Raw genomic sequence first — 20230 nt, 5'->3', positions numbered from 1 at the left:
GGTGGATCGCCGGTGAGCGGATGACCTCTCCTCATGGCAAATTGCAAGCTTCGGCGCCTGAACAGCGAGCGCCTTTTGTTTGCCAGGCACGCGGACGGCGGGATGAAATCCACGTGGCAATTTGACCCCCACGTGGACGACCGTGTGCCCTCCAAGTTGCCGATGCCGATTCGAGCAAGGGTACATTGGCCCGGCGGCGGGGACAAGGCTCCACCGGCTGTGTCTCATTCCATGCATACATACTCCGATCCTCGGAACGTTGTGGTTTGCAGCAAGCCCCACCGTCACCTGGTAGAAGCATCCGGAGTCAAGTCTTTGCTCCCCTGACACACGTTTGACCCCCCTGAGCACAGCGCACCACAACAGGTGGGCCTCTGGACAGAGCGGAGCATCGGCACCTCGCAATCATCTCCTCAGGGCACCCATTGACATGTCGACCGCACGATATATGCACCGAGGCCCCACAGTCTGACGGATATATATATATATTGACACACCGTCGCGACTCGCCCGACATCGCCACCGGGCAATCCGATACCAGGTGGTTCCCCTGCCAGTGCGGGGGTTTTCCAAGTCCGCGGCCTTCGCACGCCCGACCACGGCTCACCTCGGTCTCTCTCGCCTCTCGCCTTCACCGCGCCCGGGCCTGCCATCTGGACGACCCTAGCCCAGGCCCCTACTGTGGGAAGGACTTTCTCCGAAGTCCGATCCCCTCGCGCGCCCACATAGGCTCCCATGCCGCGGCAGCAACAGTGCGCATCGCAATACCAGCCGTAACCTCATGCCGCACGTGTGTTCGGTGCATCGTTTTTCCTCCGTTTCGATCAGGAACGGCCCGCCACCATCCGATACAACTCTGTGGACACGCTATGCTTTGTTTGTGCGCGCGATGCGCTCGAGCCTCGCGCCGCCGGCCGGTGTGCGCCCTGCAATCCCCAATCCCCGACACCGGACTGGCGAACACCACGCTCGCCGTGGGACGCCTCCCGCCCTCCCTCGCCCGTCCGGCCTGACGCACGCACGCACTTGCGCGTTCTTGGCGTGCGCGAGGTGCACCCATCGAGAGGTGTTGCTCGAACAGGGAGCCGCTCCCCTCCCAGCGACTTCGACCAGCGGCTTCGGCCTCACGCGGGTGGCCAGGGTGCGGGATTAGAAGTGCCCCTCGGACACCGGTCACGACACGCGTTTCAAACACCCCACGGCTTTGGTAGATAGACTTGAAATTGTATTTCGAACCCTCAGATGCGCAAAGCTCCGAGGTTTTGTGGTTGGCGCGGAGACGTCATGTCAACAAAGACGAAGCGCCGGCGCCCGACCTGGAGCGGTGACCGGGCGCGCGATTGGTGAATATTCACCCTCAGAACGTCTGAACGCTGCATCCCTTGGGCGTCGACCTCGGAACGTGGCATAAAGGCTCGTGGAGTATGTTAGAAACGCGTCTCCCGGAGCTCGGCGTCCGCATCATCCTAGGTTAGGGTTGGGTAGATACGTCCGGGGACGAGACGGACCTCTCTAGTATCACATTCAGCGCTGCTCCAGTCTGCGCGCCCCCTCCGCTCGCATCACTCGGTCGTCACCGCGCCCGCCCGCCTCCCCCCGTTCCGACAGAGTATACAAATTCAGATCCCCGAGTTCCACAAGGGTCGCAGAAGATGCGGATGAACGGGCGGCGGAGGCTTTGACAGAAACGCACACGTCATCCGGGCCTGAGTAGACCCCTCCCTCTGGTGTGCAAAGCTCATTCTTATATGCACTTACTAGGGGGGACCGCACGACCGCGACCTTGCCCGCCGTCACGTCCTGCACTCGAGGACGTGTGTACAAAGTACGTACGGTGCTCGGCCGCCGCACCGATTCGAAAGAAGCTTCGCCCTCGTCCTCCAGCCGGCCGCGGCACGCGCAGCCGACGTCGGGCCACACACGCGCCCACGCACCACGCACACGCACCTTCGCCTTTCCCCCGGGGACGACCTGCCCGCGCGCCTGGTGGCGATGCACGGTCCCCACCCACCCCTGCGAGGGTTACCGGTGCCAGTGCCGCGGCGACCGCCATGGCTGCCCCCTTAGAACCTCGTATGCGTTTGCCGCACTCGGCGGCGTGTGGCCAGACACCGCGGAGGCGCCCGCGCTGGACCCGGGCGCACGACTGCCTCGCGTGCAGAGAGAGAGCGAGAGAGAGGGAGGGAGATCCCCCGCGGGAGCAGTAGGCTGCACACGCACACGCACGTACACACGCCGCGCGCGCGCGCGCGGCCGCATGACAAAGACCGAACTCTCTCTCCCGTGGGCCCCTCCCATCTCAGATCGCGTGCTCGGCGCGGGGGGGCGGGGAGGGCTTCGCAGGCTCGAAATGGGCGGCGCACGCCCCGGCGTGGGGTTCCATCACGCGTCCGCCGGGCGGCGGCCGGGGATGGCTAAGAAGTAGTGTGTATTGTACGTGCCGGCGGGCGGGAGGACTTCTGAGTACTGAGCACAAGAGCGGTGTGTGCGCGGGCGGGGGCGCCCCCCCCCGGCGTCGGGGGGATATGGAGACAGAGGCGGGAACTGGATACACAATAGGCGCGGACGGCAGGCGAGAGCGAGACGATTACCCCAGGCGAAGAAGGCGGGTTGGGGGGGGCATTAGCGGCTTTACACTTAGACATGAAACCTGCGAAGCCCGCGAAACGAGGCCGGAGAACGGCGGGGATCAGCGTTCGAAGGTCGACCCGCGCAGCCCCCGGTCAGACGCACCAATATTAGGATACGGGCGAGGACCGCACTAGTCCTCCCCGGGCGTCGGCGACATCACGACGTCCCAGAACTGCTTCGGGCTGTGCGGGGACCCGGTCGACGCCGGGAGGCTCGCGGGGTGCGTGTTCACGGACAGACCTGCGCACGGCGGCGGACGTGTCAGCTCCCGCGGCGATAGCGAGGCGGCCCAGTGCCGGGGACGCAGAGACGGCGAAACGAAAAGACCTCACCGGACTGTGTGTTGCTAGGGCCCGCTGTGGCACCGCACGCGGGCGTGACAGAGGGCGAGGCGAGGAGGGAGACACGGAACGCGGGCGCGGCGGACGAAGCGACGTTAGCCACAATTCCCCCATGCGACGGCGCACTCACCCGCCGCGGCGTCCACTACGCGCGAGCACACCGCGCGTCGCTCTCGCAGCGCACGCACGGCAGCATCGCGCGCGAATCCCTGACCTCGCACCGCAGCTTCTCCCTCTTGCTGTCCCCCGCACCAGACGCCGAAGAGCCCCGTCAGCGCAAGGTTCGTTCGCCCCACCGCCATCCCCCGCAGCCCCGACGAGGGCGGGCGAAGGGGGAGGGGGGCCTCCGTGACTCGACTCACCAAGCTTCGCACGCCCGCTTGCACTGCACCCTGCCCGACGGCGCCGCGTCCCCGGTCGGCCGCTCGCAGGTCGTCCCCGCCTCGAGGCACTTCGCGCAGCGCCACTGGCCGGGCACGTCGATGCACTTGACTGTTGGCGAGAAGGGTCCGTCGTCAGCCAAGGTGCCCGGTATCCCAATCCCAGTCCGAACAAATCGCTCGGGCGTGCAAGGGCCCGGCGCCGACATCAGCGAGCGGCGTGGCCCGCAGAGGGCGGAGGTGGAAGCCCCGGGGCCCGAACGCGCGCAAGCTCGTGCGGACGGCTGGACCGCGTCAGCCTGCTTTCCACGGCCGCCCCCCGAGCGCGCGTCAAGGTCAAACGGACACGGGAGGCAGAGACGAGGACGGGGAGGGGGCCCTCGCTCGGGGCGCACGACGGCGGCCCGCCGGACGTCCCGCGCGAGCCTAGCGCAAACACGGACGGCAGGACGCCCGGCGGTGATGCAGAGATGCAGACCCGCGGGCGTCCCCGCGCCGCGTCCCCGCCCAGCCCTCCGACGCGGTGTGCAGAAGCCCCCGGGCGCGCGGCGATCTCTCGCACTAAATGCGGGGATCGGCCCTCCCGCGCCTCGCGCCCGACTGACGTCGCGCTGCGCAGGTCTCCGACCCCCCCGAGTCCCGGGGACCCAGACGCAGCAGCTTGGGGGGCAGAGCGACCCGGGCGGACGGCTGTGGTCGCGTAGCCCCGCCGGGGCTCTCCCACGCCCGCCCGAGGGCCTAGCGCGTCGCTTGGAGCATCCCGACCGAAAGAGGGCTAGCGTCGGCGTCGGGGAGCGACGCCCCCCACCCCCGTCCTCGGGCAGCTCCGACGCGCCCGGCCGGGCGTGCGTGCGCGGGCGCAGCGGCTGTCAGATGTGGAGGCGGGCGACGGGTCCGCGGGGGCGCCAAGCACAGGCTCGTGGGGATGTGGGACGCGGGAGAAGAGAAGGGGAAGGAGAGGCGGTGAGGGAGAGGCGGAGGGGAAGGACGGGGCCACGGGACGAGAAAGGTAAGGAGCGGAAGCGACACGCACTCTTCTTCTGCGCGCACCTGGAGCACGCGGGGCTCGCGCGCGGCTTCACGAACGGTCGCTTGCCCCCGGTGGTGTCTCCAGTCATCGTCGAGGCTTGAAGAGGGCGGTCGCGAGCGCGGGATGAGTGTGTTAGTGTGTCGTCCGAGGTGCGGGCGGGCGGGCGAACGGGCAAGCGTGAGTCGAGTGCTTGCGAGGTGGCCCAGAGGCGGCGGGGAGCAGAGCTCTGCTCGCCTAGAGAGAGCGTGCAGGCCGAGAGCGAGATGGGGGTGCAGCAAGGGACGGGAGGGAGGAGGGCACTGAGAAGGAGAACGAAGGGGAGGGAGGACGAGCCCCGGGGCGGGATGGCTATATATCGCTGCGGGGTCCGGGTCGGAGGGCGCGCAAGGGGGGGAGATCACGCCCTTTGCAGGGCGGGTGCCGTAACCGAGGAGCAGGAGCTGTTGGGAGCGAGCTCGCTGCAGCGGGCGCGCGTGCGGACGCGGACGGACGCGCAGGCGGGCGGGCGGGCGAGCGGGGGGCAGGGGGAACGCGCGTATTGGTTCCCAGGCGCACGCCGTCCTCCGATGGCAGCCGTCGCCCGCGATCCTGGACCCTTCGTGCTGGGCCCGCGCGCGCAGGGCTCCCGCTCGCGTGGCGTGTGGGCAGATCACGAACGCGCGGCGCGAGGGAGGGCGTGCGGTGCCAAAATGAAAATAGGGTCGCACGGCGGGGACGCACGGCGCGGGGGGCACTGCTGCATCTCGGCAGGACGCGTCCGAAGGAAGGAGGGCGCGCGCGCAGCGGGAAGCGTGCGCGTGCGCGGTGCAGGCCATCGTCGCCCGGGACGCGAGCGGGCAGGCGGGCGGGCGGGCGAGAAGGAGCTGTGCGCCGGGCCGGGCCGTGGACCCATCGACATCTGCTCCTTGCCCGGCAGCATTGACGGGCCCGTCGACGTCTGTCCTCGCCACGCCCAGCTCAGTCCCATCCAACGATCGCCCGCCCGCTCGCATCTACTAGCAGGAGTGCCCAGGGCCCGCATCTTGGCCCCCCAGTGATCGTAGGCCCGCACGAAGCGCGCCAGCGCGCTCCTGTCCGGACGGCATCTGGCGTTGGCGCGGACGCGTTAGCGTTTCACTTTTCGTCTCTGAGGCAACGCAGCCGCGCGGGAGCCCCCCATGTGCCCCGCGCAGCCCGCATACCCACACATCGCATGGCGGGAGCGCCGGTCCACGCCGCTCACCATGGGCTCCGGGGGAGGCGGGTGGGCACCAGCCGCACACCGCACAGAGGACCGAGAGGCTCTGCAGGCAAGTGGCAGCGGGAGGGGCGCGCGTTGACACATTGCCCCGACGGATGCCAGGCCGGCGCAGATGGTGCACCGCACGCCGCGCCCGGACGGCGAGCGCCCGCGGGACCTCGAGGAGATGGGAGAACGACGGGACCCTGGCCACGCGCGATCCATGGCAGGCGGGAAAACGCCCGCGCAGCCCGCGGCCGCGGAAACACGGTGGGAGTGGACGTAGGGGTGGAGGGACGGACCAGCTGGGAGCCAGCGAGGCGTCACCGAGCGTCCGTTCGGACGGAGAACTTGGAGCTGGCGGTCCACAGAGCGCATGGCACGGGTTGCTGGGCGCGCCGGCGCGCCGTGGGCCCTCGGCAGAGTGCTTGAACAAAAGAATCGGATACTGGGAGGAGGCGAGTCGGCGGGAAGAGGGAGAGACGATAGGCGCCCCGTTCAGGGTCGAGGTTACACCCACAACAAACGTCCGTGACGGTGCCCCACGAGCGACGAGCGCCTCTGCACCGATCTATCCGTGTCCAGCACATGCCTCGCGTGAGTGGGCTTGCGCTGGGTTGCCCATGTCGCCCGCGGCGACGGCATGGACTGCGTTGGACTCCCTGCGCCCCGGCAGTTTTGCATCCGGGGCGCGTCGGTGTACGCGTGGCGGGTTGGCAGCGATACTGTTTAATTGTCCGCCGAGCGCCGAGCCTAGTGCCCATAGAGTCGCGGGCCATCGCGCGGACCCTGGGCACCCGCGCCCTCGGGGAGTCCGCAACGACGCCCCCCTCTGCGCACGACGGGCTCGTTTTGGGCATATTGCGGGCTCCCCCCGAGATGCGACGCGTTTGGGTCGCCTGAGGGCGGGCGTCCTCGTCTGCGAGTGGGCAGCAGGCAAAGCGTCCCGACGCCCCTCCGCAGACGCGCACGCGCACAGGCGCAGCCCCAACGCTCGCTCTGGCGATCGTCTCCCGCCCGTTCTGGAATCCAGATCGTGGTACACCGCGGGAGCCCACGCGGGCGCGTCAGCCGCTTCGTCTTCCCCGCGTCCACCGCGGCGTACGGCAGGCCCCAGCGAGCGTCTACACGTGCAGCAGCCTGCGGTGCGCGGTGTGCGGAGTGGGAAGGCGGAGGAGGAAAGGGACGGAGAGGGCGTGAAACGACGCCGAGATTGGCGCGGCCGCGGGATCTGGCATCGACGGGCCCTCGCCCGACGGAATCTCTCCACGGAGGTGCTTCTCGGCGTTCGATCGAACGTCCGCGACGGGCGCGCGCATAGCCGCGGAAGCCCGACGCGGAATATTGTTCTCTCGTCGTCCACCCTGGCGGTGTGGCTCTGTGGGCGGGCCCGTGCCGCGGCCGGCACGGCGTTCCCATCTTCGTTACGTCTTGCGCGAGCCCATCGCGCGCGGCAGCCCGCCTGAGGACAAAGAGAACAATGGCCGACGGCAGGGCCGTGTCGGACGAGGGCGGGTCGCTCGCCGCGAACTTGCAGGGCAGCACGGGAGCCTGACAGATCGAACGCGTTAGCACCGCAGCACCTGCGAACGGGTCTCCACATGGAATATGGGCTGCCTAGGACAGACTAGATCTCCGCGAGCAACGGAGTCGGTCTGCGCCCTGACGGCGGCTCCCAAGTGGCAGCGCGGCGGACATACCTCGGTGCTGGTCCGCATTCCAGGTTGAAACGAGCCAGGGTGGCCATCGCCAGGTGGCCGAGCAGCAGCCAACCGTTCCAAGGGCCCGACGCCCGACGATCCTGCGCCACCGTACGCCATGTGCACGGTAGACGAATTTGAGATCGGTTTGAGTTGGACGCCAACGGCCAGTCCGCGGTTCCATCCTTGGGGCAACGCTCGGTCGGGCTTGGTGTCATCCTGCACGCACACGGACTTGTGTGGTCCGGGCCCTGGCTGCGACGGCTGTCCGCGTCTGCGTCTGCGAAGGCCCGAACACCAAGCCGTGCGATGCGCCGTGGATAATGGGCGTCACCCTGGTGCTCCAGACCTGGCACAAGCCAGGAAGGCAATGGTGCCACCCCCGCGGCCGGCGGCGAGTCGCTCGCAGGACCCAGCCAGAACGCGGAACTCGGGCCCACGACCCTGGGCACGATAGGCCTGGGCTTGAAGCTTGATGGAGACCCACGTCGTCCTTCGCGGCGGTGCGATGGGGCGCGGCAAGTTTGGCCAGGACCAGTACGGCATGGTGGACGAGGACGGAGACGGGGCTAAAGTCCGAGGCGAGGGAAGATGGAAACCGAGGAGGACGTAAGTGGGCCCGCGTCCGTGCACGAGTACGTCCGTCAGTCAGGGTGCTGGGGGAGCGAGCGAAAATACGAGGGTGAGGGCTGCGTGGGCAGCCTCGAGGCGGAGATGGGTGATGTCGGTGTTGCAGCCACGGCAACGAGTGGCCATTCCGGACGACAGGTCGATATTGGGCTGTGATAGGGGCCCGCCGCGAGGGGCCTCTGGGCCTCTGAGGTCTGCGCCAGGCGGATGCGATCTTCGTCTTGGGCGACCAGGCGGGCGTGAGAGGAGAAAGAAAAGCGACGCCCAGGGCACGTGCTCCGCGGAGGACGAGCGAGGCGCCCGGGCCGGATCCGAAGGCGGGAGGTGGAAGCTCTGTGTCGCTCTCTCGCCAAGAGGGCGCGTGGAGCCGCGAGATCCAATATTCTAACGTCCGGCCAGGAAGGCGGAGCGGGTAGCTACAGTGGGTCGCCCGTGTCAGACGGGCGGAAATGAAGGCGGCGCGCGATGGAGAGCCAGACGCTGTTCGGTCTGCGCATCGAAGCCGCGATGCGCGTCGAAGGTCGACCGCGCCAGCTCGCGGGCTTCGAATTCGCAGACGCAAGCCCTGACTTTGAGCCCCGCGGGCCCTGGGCGCGCAGCACGCTCTGCCACGGCCGTCCTCGCGCGTCGACGGACTCCATTGTCAATTGATGGCCTCCGCCAACGCATCACGCGCCCGACAGCGAACGCTCTCCTCCGCGGGTTCTCCGGGCAGGGTCCCGCAGATACGAGGACGACGAGGACGCAAACCAGCCGGCCGGGGAGATCCCTCGCTAGTCCTCACGCGCGCACGCCTCGCCGCGAGCGGTGCCAGAGCGCACCCCGGACGGGCGCGTCGCGCCCCCACCTTCCCTTCTCGACGCGAGCAAACCCACCCCGCCCGCCCCCTCGGTTGGCTCCGTGCTCATGTCATCCGCGCGCCCCCCTGCGCGCCGCCGGCAGCGGCTCTCGCGGGGGCCCGAGGGCGCGCGGGTGGCCTCGCCCCAAGCGCCCTCCCCGCGCACGCACACACGGTACCTGGGCTCCCCGCCTCGGGACTTGCTCGCCTAGGCGCACGGTGGTTGGTCGCACCCCGCGCGGTGGCTGTTCGACGATCGGGGCTGCCCCGCGTGCCCCGCCGCCTCTCAGCCACCCGACGCGTTCGGGCCAGGGTCGCCGAGCGCCGCGAGAAGGACGGCGCGGTGCGGTGCGGCGCGGCGCGGGGGGCCCCAACGACGGTGCTTCTCGCTCGCTCGCGCCCGCCGCACGTCGTGTGCTTCGCGCCGCGCGTCGGGTGCGGGGCGGCGGCGGCGGAGCGGGCTGCAGCGAGGAGGGGGGACCGCTACCGTGGGCCCGGGCGGACGTGTCGAGGGCGCGCGTTGCTACGCACGGCGCCGCACGCACCCCGACGTCAGCGAGTCAATTAACCCAGCGTCGGTGCTGTCCGCGTAAAGGGTTGCCGCACCGCGCGCTGTGGGAACGCGTGGAGGGCTGTGGAGGGGCGGAAAGGGTCCTCGAGCGCAGCGGAGGGGCGACCGTCATTATTCAAGATTACTATCCTATCGGCGTCGAAGAACGCTACACACTCGAGAGCACAACGCCATCATCCGTACACCGGCGCGCAGAGAGCCCCGGGCCAAGAGCACGCGCCCCAGCGCGGCGCAGGGGCGCGAAGGGGAGGGAGGTGCGGCCACGCGCGATCCCGTCCAACCACCACTGGATCTCACCGGACTGAGGTCCCCCTCGTCGCGCCCCATCCGCTCCCGCCTCCGTGTGCGGGCTGCGCGGACCCTCGTGGCCCCCCCTCCTCTCGTCGCGAGCTTTTTTTGCGTTGGCTGCGTCCAAGAACCGTCTCACCTCCATCACCCCTCGCGCGTGCGTGTCCAAACGTCCAGAGAGACCGTGCCAGGGATCCTCGCTCGACGCAGGGCGTCCGTCGTGGGCGGCCGCGGCCGCGTGCGCGCCGCTACTTGTTCAGCACGGTGTCGAAAAACCGGCTCGTGGGGCTCACGGGCTCCGCGGGCGGCGGCGGCGCTGTCCAAGAACGTAGGTGAGCATTCGCGCGCAGGCATGCCGCGGAAAACGGCGCAGAAGAAAGGCGGGCGGGCGGGCGGGCACGGCCAGGAGCTCGACAGCACGCACGCGTACGCGGAGGGGAGAGCGCGCGCACCCGAGCAGGAAAAATCGGGAAAGAAAGAAGAGAAGCGGGCCGGGCCGGCGCGCGCTGCCGCCGGACGTGCAGCGCGCGGCGACGGCCGCGCAGCAGGACTGGGATCAGAACGCGCGTGTCCCCGTCGACAGCCCAAGGCCTCGAGCCTCGACCGACGGCGGCGCGCCGTCCTGTACGTGATGCAAGCCCCGCGCGGCGGGCGGCGGCGCGCCGTGCGCGACGGTCGGTAGGTACTCACAGGAGAACGTCGCGAGCGTGCAGGGCGTGCCCGCCCGGGTACAGTGCACGCAGGGTCCGTTTGGCGTGGCGCGCTCGCACCCCAGGTGTTGTCGTTTGCTGTGCGCGGAGCGCAAGAGAACACCGGGCGGGAGAAGACGGGGGGGATCAGCGTCGGGCACAGCGCGGTACGAACGAAGCTCACCAGCTCTCGCAGGGGCTCGGGCGGGGCATCGCCGTGGACGACCTCCCGCCGGCCGCCTTCTTCTCCCCCGGCGGTCGCACGACGTGCCCGTCGCGCGCACTCGCTGCACGCCGCCGCGCCCTCCGCGGTCACGCACTTCACTGTCGACGCCGGGGGGTGGGAAGCAGCGACGGTCAGCACGCGCACGCACGGCAGGAGAAGAAGGCGAAGGCGGGCTGTATGCGGGGAAGCGGGCGAACTTTATGCGCCCTGGCCCGTCGCGGCCGCCGTTGGGACGTGCGCCGCCGTCGCGCATGAACTAGGCGAGGACGGGACGCGCGCGGTGTGGGCAAATCGACGTCACGAGCAAGCGGGCGTACCTTTTCGCCAAGAGCACTCGAGACACGCTCGCTGCTTGTTGCTCGACGACATTTTCCGGTCTGGTGGATCGACGCGCGGGGTGGTGGGGGTGGTGTGCGAGGGGGGCTGCGAAGCGAGGAGGAGGTTAACGAAGACGCCAAGCACAGCGCGTAGTAGGAAGCTCGAACGCTCGGCGGGCGGGGGAGGGGTGGAGGTGAGGGGTCCGGGGAGAAGTCGGGCGGGGTGCGGCGGGTAATATAGAGCTCGCGCCGTCGCGCAATGCGCCTCGGAACGCGGGAGAGTACCGCCCCACGGAGCGGGAATGCGAGCTGGAAGAGAGCGGGGCGAAGGGACGCTCGAGGCCGCGCGCGCCTTCTCTGATACGATCTTCACTGCGGTGTGTGGACGAACGGGCGGGCGCCCGTGGCCTTTCCACCTCCTCCCGCGCCCGGCGGTGCGCGCCGCACTGCTCGCTCGTCCGCGTCACGTTCGCGAGGTCTCCCCTCTGCTCCGCGTCCTCCGTCGAGCACGCCCGCCGCACCGTGCATCGGGCACGCGGACCTGATCTGTGTGCACCGGGGCCGGAGGGCGAGGCGGCCGAGCGAGCGAGACGCGGCCGGCCCTCACTCGAAATGGCTCCGGGCGGTCCGCGCGAGGAGATGGAGGGGGTGGACCGCTGGAGAGGAGGGTGCTTCGGGCGCGCCGTCGTGCGATTCAGGGCGTGCGTGGCGTGGCGCCCGCCGTTCTCGAACGCCGGGGCGGGGCCCAGCGTGTGAGTGCACGCAGCGCGAGCCATGCGTAGGGCTGCGCGGAGCATAATCCCGTACAAGCCGCGCGCGGGGGGCGTAGAAGGAGACGGGAAGGGAGATGCGCGACGGGCATGGGAGAGCGCGCGCGTGGCACGGCACAACGAAACGCGAGACGAGGCGCGTTCGAGCACGGACGGTGGATGGACAATGCCTGACGTCCGCCCCGACCGGTGGGCGAGAGAGATCTCGAGTTTGAATGGGCCGTCGTGCTCGACGCGGTCGTCATCGCCGCGCGCGGCATTCCCTGGATCCGTCCCGTCCTTCGTCCCGTCTTCGCCTCGCTTGGTGCGGGCGCGGGGGTGACAGCGAGGCGAGCGAGGCGGGCTCCGCACCCGCGCCCTCGCCCTCGCGACGGCCACAGGCGCTCAAAAATTCTCCCCGAGCGGGCAACTGTCACGTCATCGGCGGACACAGCGCGGCCCTCCCGCGACCGAAGCGGCCAGGATGGACACGGCTGTGCTGCCTGCTGTGTCGACCCCCCACCCAGCCCTCTCCGTCCGCGAGTCCGCACCGGCCCCGGATGTGGCACACGCGCCCGCGAACGCGCCCACCGTCCACAGCGCGGACCCAGCCTTGGTCCTGTCGCGGTTGCATTTCATCTCCTGGCAATAGACCTCGGCCGCGGGCTCCAGGCGTTCGGTCGATCCGTTGGTCGTACAAGCTGGTACAGAGGCCTCGATTGATTATTCCTACATCAGACCGGGAGAAGCAGACGATAAGACAGAACAGAACCGACTCATCAGCCCCATCGTCTTCCGATATCGACCCACCCTGCGCGGGGCCATCGCCCGAGCAAGCTGCGTTCATCGCCTAGAGCGTCTCGAGCTTCCAGAGGTCGTCGCCCAGGTACGTCACTGTCTCGACCCCGACGTCCTTGTTCACCTTGCGCATCTCCTCCGAGCCGAGCTTCGTGATCCCAATCGCGGCCGCATGCTCCTTGCCCTCGGCGTGAATAGCCACCGGAGCGTTTGCGGACAGGGCCGCGTCGGGTGGAGGAAGGTATCCGCCTGCGGAAGTGAGGCCGGGGCACATCATGTGGGCGCCAGCGAGCAGGAAGCGGATTGCGCCACGGTCGACGCGCACCATGGGGAGCACGGTGGGATCTGAAGCAAAAGATGGAATGAATATGACATCGGCGACGATCAGGAAGGGAGCAGGCGGGGTTTGGGCGTGCGGATAGAGTCCAGGCGCCAGTGGACCGGGTGGAAGGGCGGAGTCTGGAGCGCGTAGAGAGGCGCAGAGAAAGGACCGCGGGAGAACGAGCGAAACTCACACTTGTGGAGGAGGCGGAGGGTGGGGAAGAAGGGGCCATCGAAGTGTTGGAAGAAGAGCGGCTCGCCGTGCAGCGTATAGATCGAGATGTGCTCTCTGCTACGCGCGGAGTGAGTGGCCGCTCGGTGACAGAGGGGGAGGACCGACCACTTGACGAGGGTAAGAGACTCCTTCTTTGGCCAGATCTGCTCAAACGTCTCCGGGGAGACGAGCCATTGGGCGAGAATGGTGGAGCGGATGTTGCGCTGGACGGAGGACTTGACCGAGACTTGACCCGAGATGTCGGCCGCGGGAGAGAACCTACGGCCGGCGCATCAGTTGCACAGTGGCATGGCAGAGCGGGCGGTACGGGGCCAACTTTTTGAACATCCCGATGGGCGGGGATGGCGGAGGAGGAAGAGAGTGGAGCGTGCGCCGGGTCGGCGCAACGGGTGAGATGCTATCTCGGCATCCCCCGGCCCGCGATCCTGCCAGCGCCTGCCCCTCGCTCGCCCGGACCACGTGCGCGAGCGCTGCTGGCGTCCCTTATCGAGGCCAGCCCTTGTCCTCGTCCTCGACAGTTAGCCATCCCGGTCTGATTCTGATCCCCTCGTCCTCCTGCCCGCTAACCTCAATCGCGATCCCACAAGCAACGCCCACTCCGCCTTCCAATCGCCCTGCACCGGCAACCACATAGCCGAATCATCCGCAGATTCGCAGTACAAGGCACCACCGCCGCAGTCCTCTCACACCAGGCTTTCGGAGATATGACACATTCCTGCACGCCGACACAGTTCCTCGCCTTCTGTTCCGGTCAGCACTCGCACACAATTCATCGATCCGTGCCGGCATAAATGCCTTCGGGACCTGAAGAAACCGCATCCGTGACATGTCCACAACAGATGCGCCCTTGCGACGCTGCTGGCTCTCTTCAATCTTCTATCCTCACAGCCCACCGTCTTCTGATCCTGACTTCCAGCCACCCGGCGCCTTCTTCTACTCCCGCCGGTACAGACGGCCGTGCATCTCGGGCGAGCACCCACACAGCACATACGAATCCGTCCTCCATCACCCCGTCCGCGCTGAGCGACGCCGTTTACTGCTTCCGGTGGAGTCCCAGTCCGGCGTCCTCGATGAACCCCGCGCCATGTGCGGCCCACATGACTTGATTAGCCCCGATCGGCTCTGGAACTGGTTATGCCGCGCCCGGAGGCCCCAACCACCAAGTACGTTCGCCCCCTGGGACCCGCGCAAGTCCACGGAGGACTGCCCGCCGGCTGAAGTTGCGCACGGACCCTTCTCCCTCCATCACGGTCTCCTGGGCGGCCATTGCTCTGGTTCTGACGGACCCCGCATCCGCGCCTGCCACCGCCAGGCTTCCTCCGCCGCGTTCACTCCGGCTCGGCTACCACGAACCCAGCATGGGCCAGGGTCGGCAGACCCTGTCCGCCGCGGCCGTCGCGAACCTGGCGTGGGTTCGGACGCCCACGTCTGCTTACGGTGGATCAGGCCCAGGGTCACTTATGACAGCGCGAGCGCTCGCCGCTCGCTGCAGCCTCAACGTCTCCGTCACTGGCCAGAAGAGGTCGGACTCCTCGGCGCGCAGAACCTTGCAGTTAGGGGGCCGCGGACGCGGCTCAGTACGCGGCGCAGCCGGGCTCGACCGCCGTACGTGGTCCGATGATCTGCCACCCACCGCCCACGCACGGCTCTCCGCCGCCGCTGGAACCGCGATTTCCGCTCGAGGCAGGAACCTTGAGCGTCGCGGGGCCGCTGAACGCTCTCCGATCCTCCGGACGCCAGTCTAGTGCCCAGGACATGCGCAGGCCCCACCGACCGCGCTCTCAACGTCGTGCCGGCCAGCGACTATATCCGCCGGCCAGCGCTGTATCTGCACCCAAACCTTGACTTCAGGAGGCGTCGCCACCCACACAGTGGTTTGCGGGAAATTTCCCAACGTCCAACACCCACGAATAGGTCTCTTGGGGTTTGCAGCGTCCCCAAGAGCACCCCCCACCCAGGTCCCGCGCCAGCAGTCCGCGGACGCCCCTATCGTCCCCCCGCGGCCCCGATCGCAGCCCCCCCCCCTCCCCCCCTCCCTCCATTCGACGCATCCCAGGACCATTTGAAACAGCGACACCCCCGTGACGCACCCACAGGACCGCGGCCACCTCGTCCAGCGCGCGAACCGCCCCCCGCGCCCGCTTCCATTCTCTCCGCACCCCCTCCCTGACAGTCCTTCTCCCACCGTCCGCGGGCACCAAGCCTCAAGCGGACAGGCCGCCTCGCCGTTCAGCTCCCGCTCGCCCGCGGGACAGGGCGGACCCGGGCCAGCGCCGGCAGCTCGCCGTGTGGCACCGAAAGCTGGTTCGGTTAGCGGCGGAAGCACCTACAGTATCCGCGTCCTCCCTCGAGCGGCGCGCTCTAGTCCGGATGCCGGCCACGGAGAAAGCGCGGTCGGCCGGTCGGGAGCCACGGTCTCAGCGCATCTTCACGAAGCAGGCCATCCGGCCTGTAGGCCCAGGAAGCGGGCGGACGTTGAAGCGGATCGAGTAGACGGTCGGGCAGGGCATCAGAGCGAGCAGAAGGCGAAGGTTGAGGAAGTTGCATTACGGATCTTCTTCTCGTATTCCTCTGTCGTAAGCTACTGTTACATTGTGATTGTAGATGCGGTGAACAGCGAGATGGCGCGATAGCAAGTGTACACGGCGGCCGGGCAAGACGAGCAACGGGCAGCGGCAGCGGCGGCGACGACGGCGATGGCGACGGCGGGCGGAGCGGAGCGGGGGTGGGAACGGGGACGGGAGCGAGGCAGGTAAAGCGGTCCAAGCCCACGGCGGCGCGGCTGCGAAAAGGGGGGTGCAGGGCAGGACCGAGACGAAGACGTGAATGTGTCAGAGAGAGCGGCGGGAACATTGGCGAGGGCAACGGGGAACGGGGGAATGGGGTGGGGAGAAAAAGGGGGGACATGGGGCAGGGGGACTGAAGGGAGTGAATGGGGATGGTGGGGAACGTCTATCATACACATAAGTCACGGGCGGTCCGTCTCCGCTCAGATGTCCTCGTCCCGGTCGTCGAGCTGTGATGGTTTGAGCATACCGGGAATGCGCATCGCCGTCTCGCGCTCCTCGTCAGCCTTGCGCTGGGCCTCGGCTTCCTTCTCCTCGAGGTACAACTCCGCATTGTCCCCAGAAAACTCCTTGAGCTGCACGAGGAAGTCGCGGAGAGCGAGCTTGAAGCGGTTGATGTCGCTGTGGTACTCGCCGAGTGATACGACAAACGTCTGGACCTGGGCGCTGTAGACCATTTCAGTCAGACTGCCTCCAAAGGATGTCATCGTGAGCACCCACTTCTGAATGTGGGGGAAAGCACCCTTGAGGAGGTTCGCTGTGTACTGGCGCAAGAAGATCGAGTTGTTCATCGGCTGCTCTGTGACCGCTGCAGGGTCGTACAGAGGGGCTGTGGTCTGGTTGGTCTCCACAAGCTGGAACATCCGCGCCAGAAGCATGGACTGCAGCTTGAAGCCGCTCTTGTGGTCGGTATCTGTGAGGACGTAGAAGATGTCCTGCAGGATGCTGAGGAAGTACTGCTGGAAGAACGAGTTGGCAACCGCTGGGTCGGCGCCCGCGAAGTTGTTCACGACTTCCAAACACACTGAAACCACGACGTCAGTGGATACCCTGGCGGCGCTACGAGGACAGACGTACGGTTCAGACCAGTTTCAGCGATGTCGCGCATCGTGTGCTTGATTGCCCAGATGATACTATCCGTGAACAGCTTGAACTGGGGTGGAGGGATGTTCAACAAAGCTACACGTGTTGTTAGTAAGGCACGTGATGCAAAAGTGACAGACGTCTACCAGGGAAGTTGTTCAGGTTGATGGCGCGGAGGAGCTTGAAGAATCCGACGCGGTGCTCAGGGAATTCAGAGAAGTCTTGGTTGATCATGTTCAATGTTGGCTCAAAGACCGCTTCCAAGATGGCGGGAATTTGGGGCGTTAGCAGGGGCTGGAATGGCTTTGAGTGCGCGGTCGAAGTTGCAGTCTGTCCACCACTTACCCCCAAGCGGCCGATGATGGTGGCCATGACGTTGAGTACTTCTGCATCGCGAGCTGCGGGAACATTGCGACTGTAATCCCCAAGTATGGCATCCAATAATGGCGGCATGAAGTTGGAGTTCACCGTCTCGAGGTCTTCCGACTTCTTGACGAAGGTCTCCATCAACTTGAGGATTTCCTTTTTAATGGTACGGAGCTGCCGGACCTTCGGCGTCTTCGTTGCAATGACACCTACAGCCGACGTTGCTTTTAGGGCATTCTGATATGGATGTTATAAGTTACGCACCCTCCCGAGCAACAGTCTCGCTGATGATGCCGCTGACTGCTTTGTATAGGCCGAGCATATCCAAGAAGATCCTCCCAATCTGTGGCAGATAGAAAGTACCGATGGACGTGCAGGCAGACACGTTCGTCTTTAAGACATTGGAGAGAATCTTGATGTTCTCCGGGCCGCTGAGGACGTCCATGTTCTGCGCCGCCTGGGTCATGAGCGAGTCCCACGCATTATTGGGGAGCTCCATCAACTTCGCGATGAGCTTCTCTTGCTGGGGCTTGTTAGGCTGTGCTGAGATCATGTAGCCTACTGCTTCGTAAAAAGTGTGAACCTGGAGAGCGGGAACTTAGTACCCGCAACCTCCCGGCGCGTTTACCATACCTGCAGGGGAGAGAGGTCCACCGTGATTCGGTGCAACAACCTGAGGATTTCGTCTACGAAGGGTTCCGACTCTCCCGACTGCTGCATGACGAAATGGCGTCGGCATTTCTGCGCAATCTTGATGAACGTGTCGCATGCCATATCCTGAACACCTACAACAGAAAAGCGTGAGTAGTTCTGTTTCACAAAACTGTCAGAAGTTCTTACCCTCGTGAGTTTCGTGCATAAACTCAAAGAGCTTGTTGACGACCGTCTTGAGGAATTTCCAATGCGCCTTCAAGAACCGAGGATATTGACCGACGATGTACATGATGTCCGAGGCAACGACAGCCTTGTTGTCCTTTCCGCGCTTGATCTCGCAAAGCCCGAGCAAGTCCTTGATGACCGTGACCAGGAAACGTTTCTCGGTCTCCTCGTCTGAAAGCAGTTGGCGTCAATGTTTAGAACGCGCGAGATCAAGGACTCACTCATAGCTCCGGAAATGGAGCCAATGGCCCAGCAGAGCGTGTTAAGATTTTGCCATGACCATTCCGATCCATCGACTTGCTTCTGGAGCTTCTCGGTGAGGAGGTTCTCGGTATCCGCGACGTCTAGATGAGTCAAGTACACGAGCAACTCGCGCATAGACTTGTAGAGAACGATGGTGTCGATTTCCTTCATGAATTCTCGAACGATTTCACCCTCTTCGTTTTCGACAATCAGAACCTACGGGGACATATTCAACGATGGAAACCACGGAAGGCCTAAGACGAATTCATACCTCTTCGGGCTTCACCATCTTCTCGATGACTACGAGGCGAAGATTTGAGAGAACGTCGCTGTAGATGTTCTTGCGCAATGAGATGCCGTTGAGAACAGCATTGCCGCCACCTAGACTGAGGTTCATCAAGAGACCGCTGTCGCCCATCGGTAGACTCTGGATCTCCTCGTAAAGCTCCGCGACAAGCTTCAACCAGTACTCCAAACAAATCTTGAAGATTTCACGCTCGTCTACTTGGGAGATTTTGACCATGTAGAGGTGAGCATTGAGGAGAACATCGCGGTTCTGTTCTGTCTCAACTGCACGGAGGTGATTTGACAAGAAGTTCGACAGGAAAAGCGCGAGGTTCAGGACCAGCTCTTGTCCAGCGTCGGCGGCGTTCGCGTATGCCTGGGCAATGTTGGTACTCGGGGGAATCATGCGGTTGACGGAAGTCATGACCATGGCGAACAGGATGACAAACTTGGGGTCGTACTCAGGCCCAACGTTGAGTGAGGCGATTTCTGCCAAGCACTTCAGGGTGACATTGCGGAACTCCGGTGCTTCTAGGAACTGTGTCCCGGGTTGAGCGCACAAGCAAATATTAACAGGCATGTTACTTACCCGGTTCAGCAGTACGTCGATGATTGTGGTCTCAAAGATGTAGCCAAGAGGGATCCAGTTCAGGAATCTGAGCATCGTTTCCAAAGTCGCCTTGATGAGCGAAGCTTTCTGCGCCTCCTCAAGAATCTCCGAACAAAGCTTGAAGATCTCTGAGAACTCGCCACACATCTGGTTCTTCAGGTTCTTGACTTTCGCCTGCGTCATTTGCTCCGCCGAGTAGTCAAAGATCTCCTCAGAGAGAAGCTTGAGGATGATCATGTTGTTCTCGCACAGCGACAAGTTGGTTTTGGAGGACTCGACCAACTCGGGGATGAATGTTGGCCAGTTGTGGGGCCACTCCTGCTTCAAGATCTGGACGAACGGCGGCAGTGGACTTAGGGAGAAACAGGACCAGAAATGGAGTCGAACTCACCTGGACGAGTGCAAGGTTCAACTTGTTGAGGTACGTTTTGTCTCTCCGCATTGTAGCCTCATCCGACGCGATTTTGACGGTGATGCCGACGATGAAATTTCGGATCCCTTGAACGCCAGAAACATCGGTATAGAGGGGTTATGAGCCACTGGCGGGAATACGAACCTTGTCGTTGACCCTCAGGGAGAGACTTCCATCGTGTTGTGATCAGCTTCTCCAGGATTTGTAGCCCGATGTACTGGAGATAATTGTGTGGGCGGTTGCAGGGAAAGTACGAACGCGCTGCACATACCTTCGCCTGGGGGAAAGACGAACGTTCAAGTATATCAGGAACCCGTGTCCATGCCTCCGGACTCTCTTGAAATTGAGTCAAAACTTGCTGCGCGAGTTGTTGCTGGTAACACGTTGAGAATAGTGTGAGGAAGGGCTCTCTTGAAAGAACATTGGACGTACCTCTGCCCCTGCGCCGGAGTAGAAGCTCATCACCACCCTGTCCATGAGCGTAACATCGAACTCTCGGGAGAAGTCGAGTATGCCCTAGATTGAGGTGAATAAGGCTACACACACGGGCAGAAGGGAGACACGTACCTCCATGGCGGCAATACTATCAATCGACGCGTGAGGCAGGAGTCGTCGTCGTGGTAGATGTGGGACTGCTGACAGAAGGAAGCTAGAGGGCGGTGGCAGTCAAGTGGGCAGAGGGCGAGATCCGTTAGATCTTGTCTTATCTGGCTTTCCGGCATGCAAAGTGGAGTAAGTAGACATTGGAACTCCGAAAGGCGGACACGGAATGGAGACCTCCTTAGTCATCGGACATGCCGGGGGGAACGGACATGGGTCTCC

The 20230-nt window shown here is 65.2% G+C and overlaps 2 protein-coding genes across 2 annotated transcripts; both read right to left on the bottom strand.

The window, feature by feature from the left end:
* Positions 1-12459: 12459 nt before the first annotated feature.
* Positions 12460-13290, bottom strand: BXZ73DRAFT_86442 (uncharacterized protein; the record flags this gene model as incomplete). The annotated part of the gene is made up of 4 exons (XM_048024206.1): positions 12460-12752; positions 12923-13020; positions 13069-13221; positions 13280-13290. The coding sequence occupies 4 exons, from the start codon at positions 13288-13290 to the stop codon at positions 12460-12462; spliced, it is 555 nt and encodes a 184-aa protein (XP_047884004.1).
* A 2662-nt stretch (positions 13291-15952) lies between these two features.
* BXZ73DRAFT_86441 (CRM1 C terminal-domain-containing protein) lies at positions 15953-19981 on the bottom strand (the record flags this gene model as incomplete). Its single annotated transcript, XM_048024205.1, has 16 exons — positions 15953-16196; positions 16251-16554; positions 16608-16709; positions 16760-16907; positions 16959-17188; positions 17244-17562; positions 17613-17764; positions 17820-18029; positions 18080-18317; positions 18373-18924; positions 18976-19326; positions 19388-19494; positions 19553-19625; positions 19680-19781; positions 19841-19924; positions 19976-19981. The coding sequence occupies 16 exons, from the start codon at positions 19979-19981 to the stop codon at positions 15953-15955; spliced, it is 3222 nt and encodes a 1073-aa protein (XP_047884003.1).
* Positions 19982-20230: the final 249 nt, after the last annotated feature.

The sequence above is a fragment of the Epithele typhae genome (assembly GCF_022376455.1).
Source record: "Epithele typhae strain CBS 203.58 chromosome Unknown BXZ73scaffold_1, whole genome shotgun sequence".
Classification (NCBI taxonomy): Eukaryota; Fungi; Basidiomycota; class Agaricomycetes; order Polyporales; family Epitheliaceae; genus Epithele; species Epithele typhae.
The sequence above is the reverse complement of the archived record's forward strand: the minus strand, read 5'-3'. Positions and strand labels throughout refer to the sequence as shown.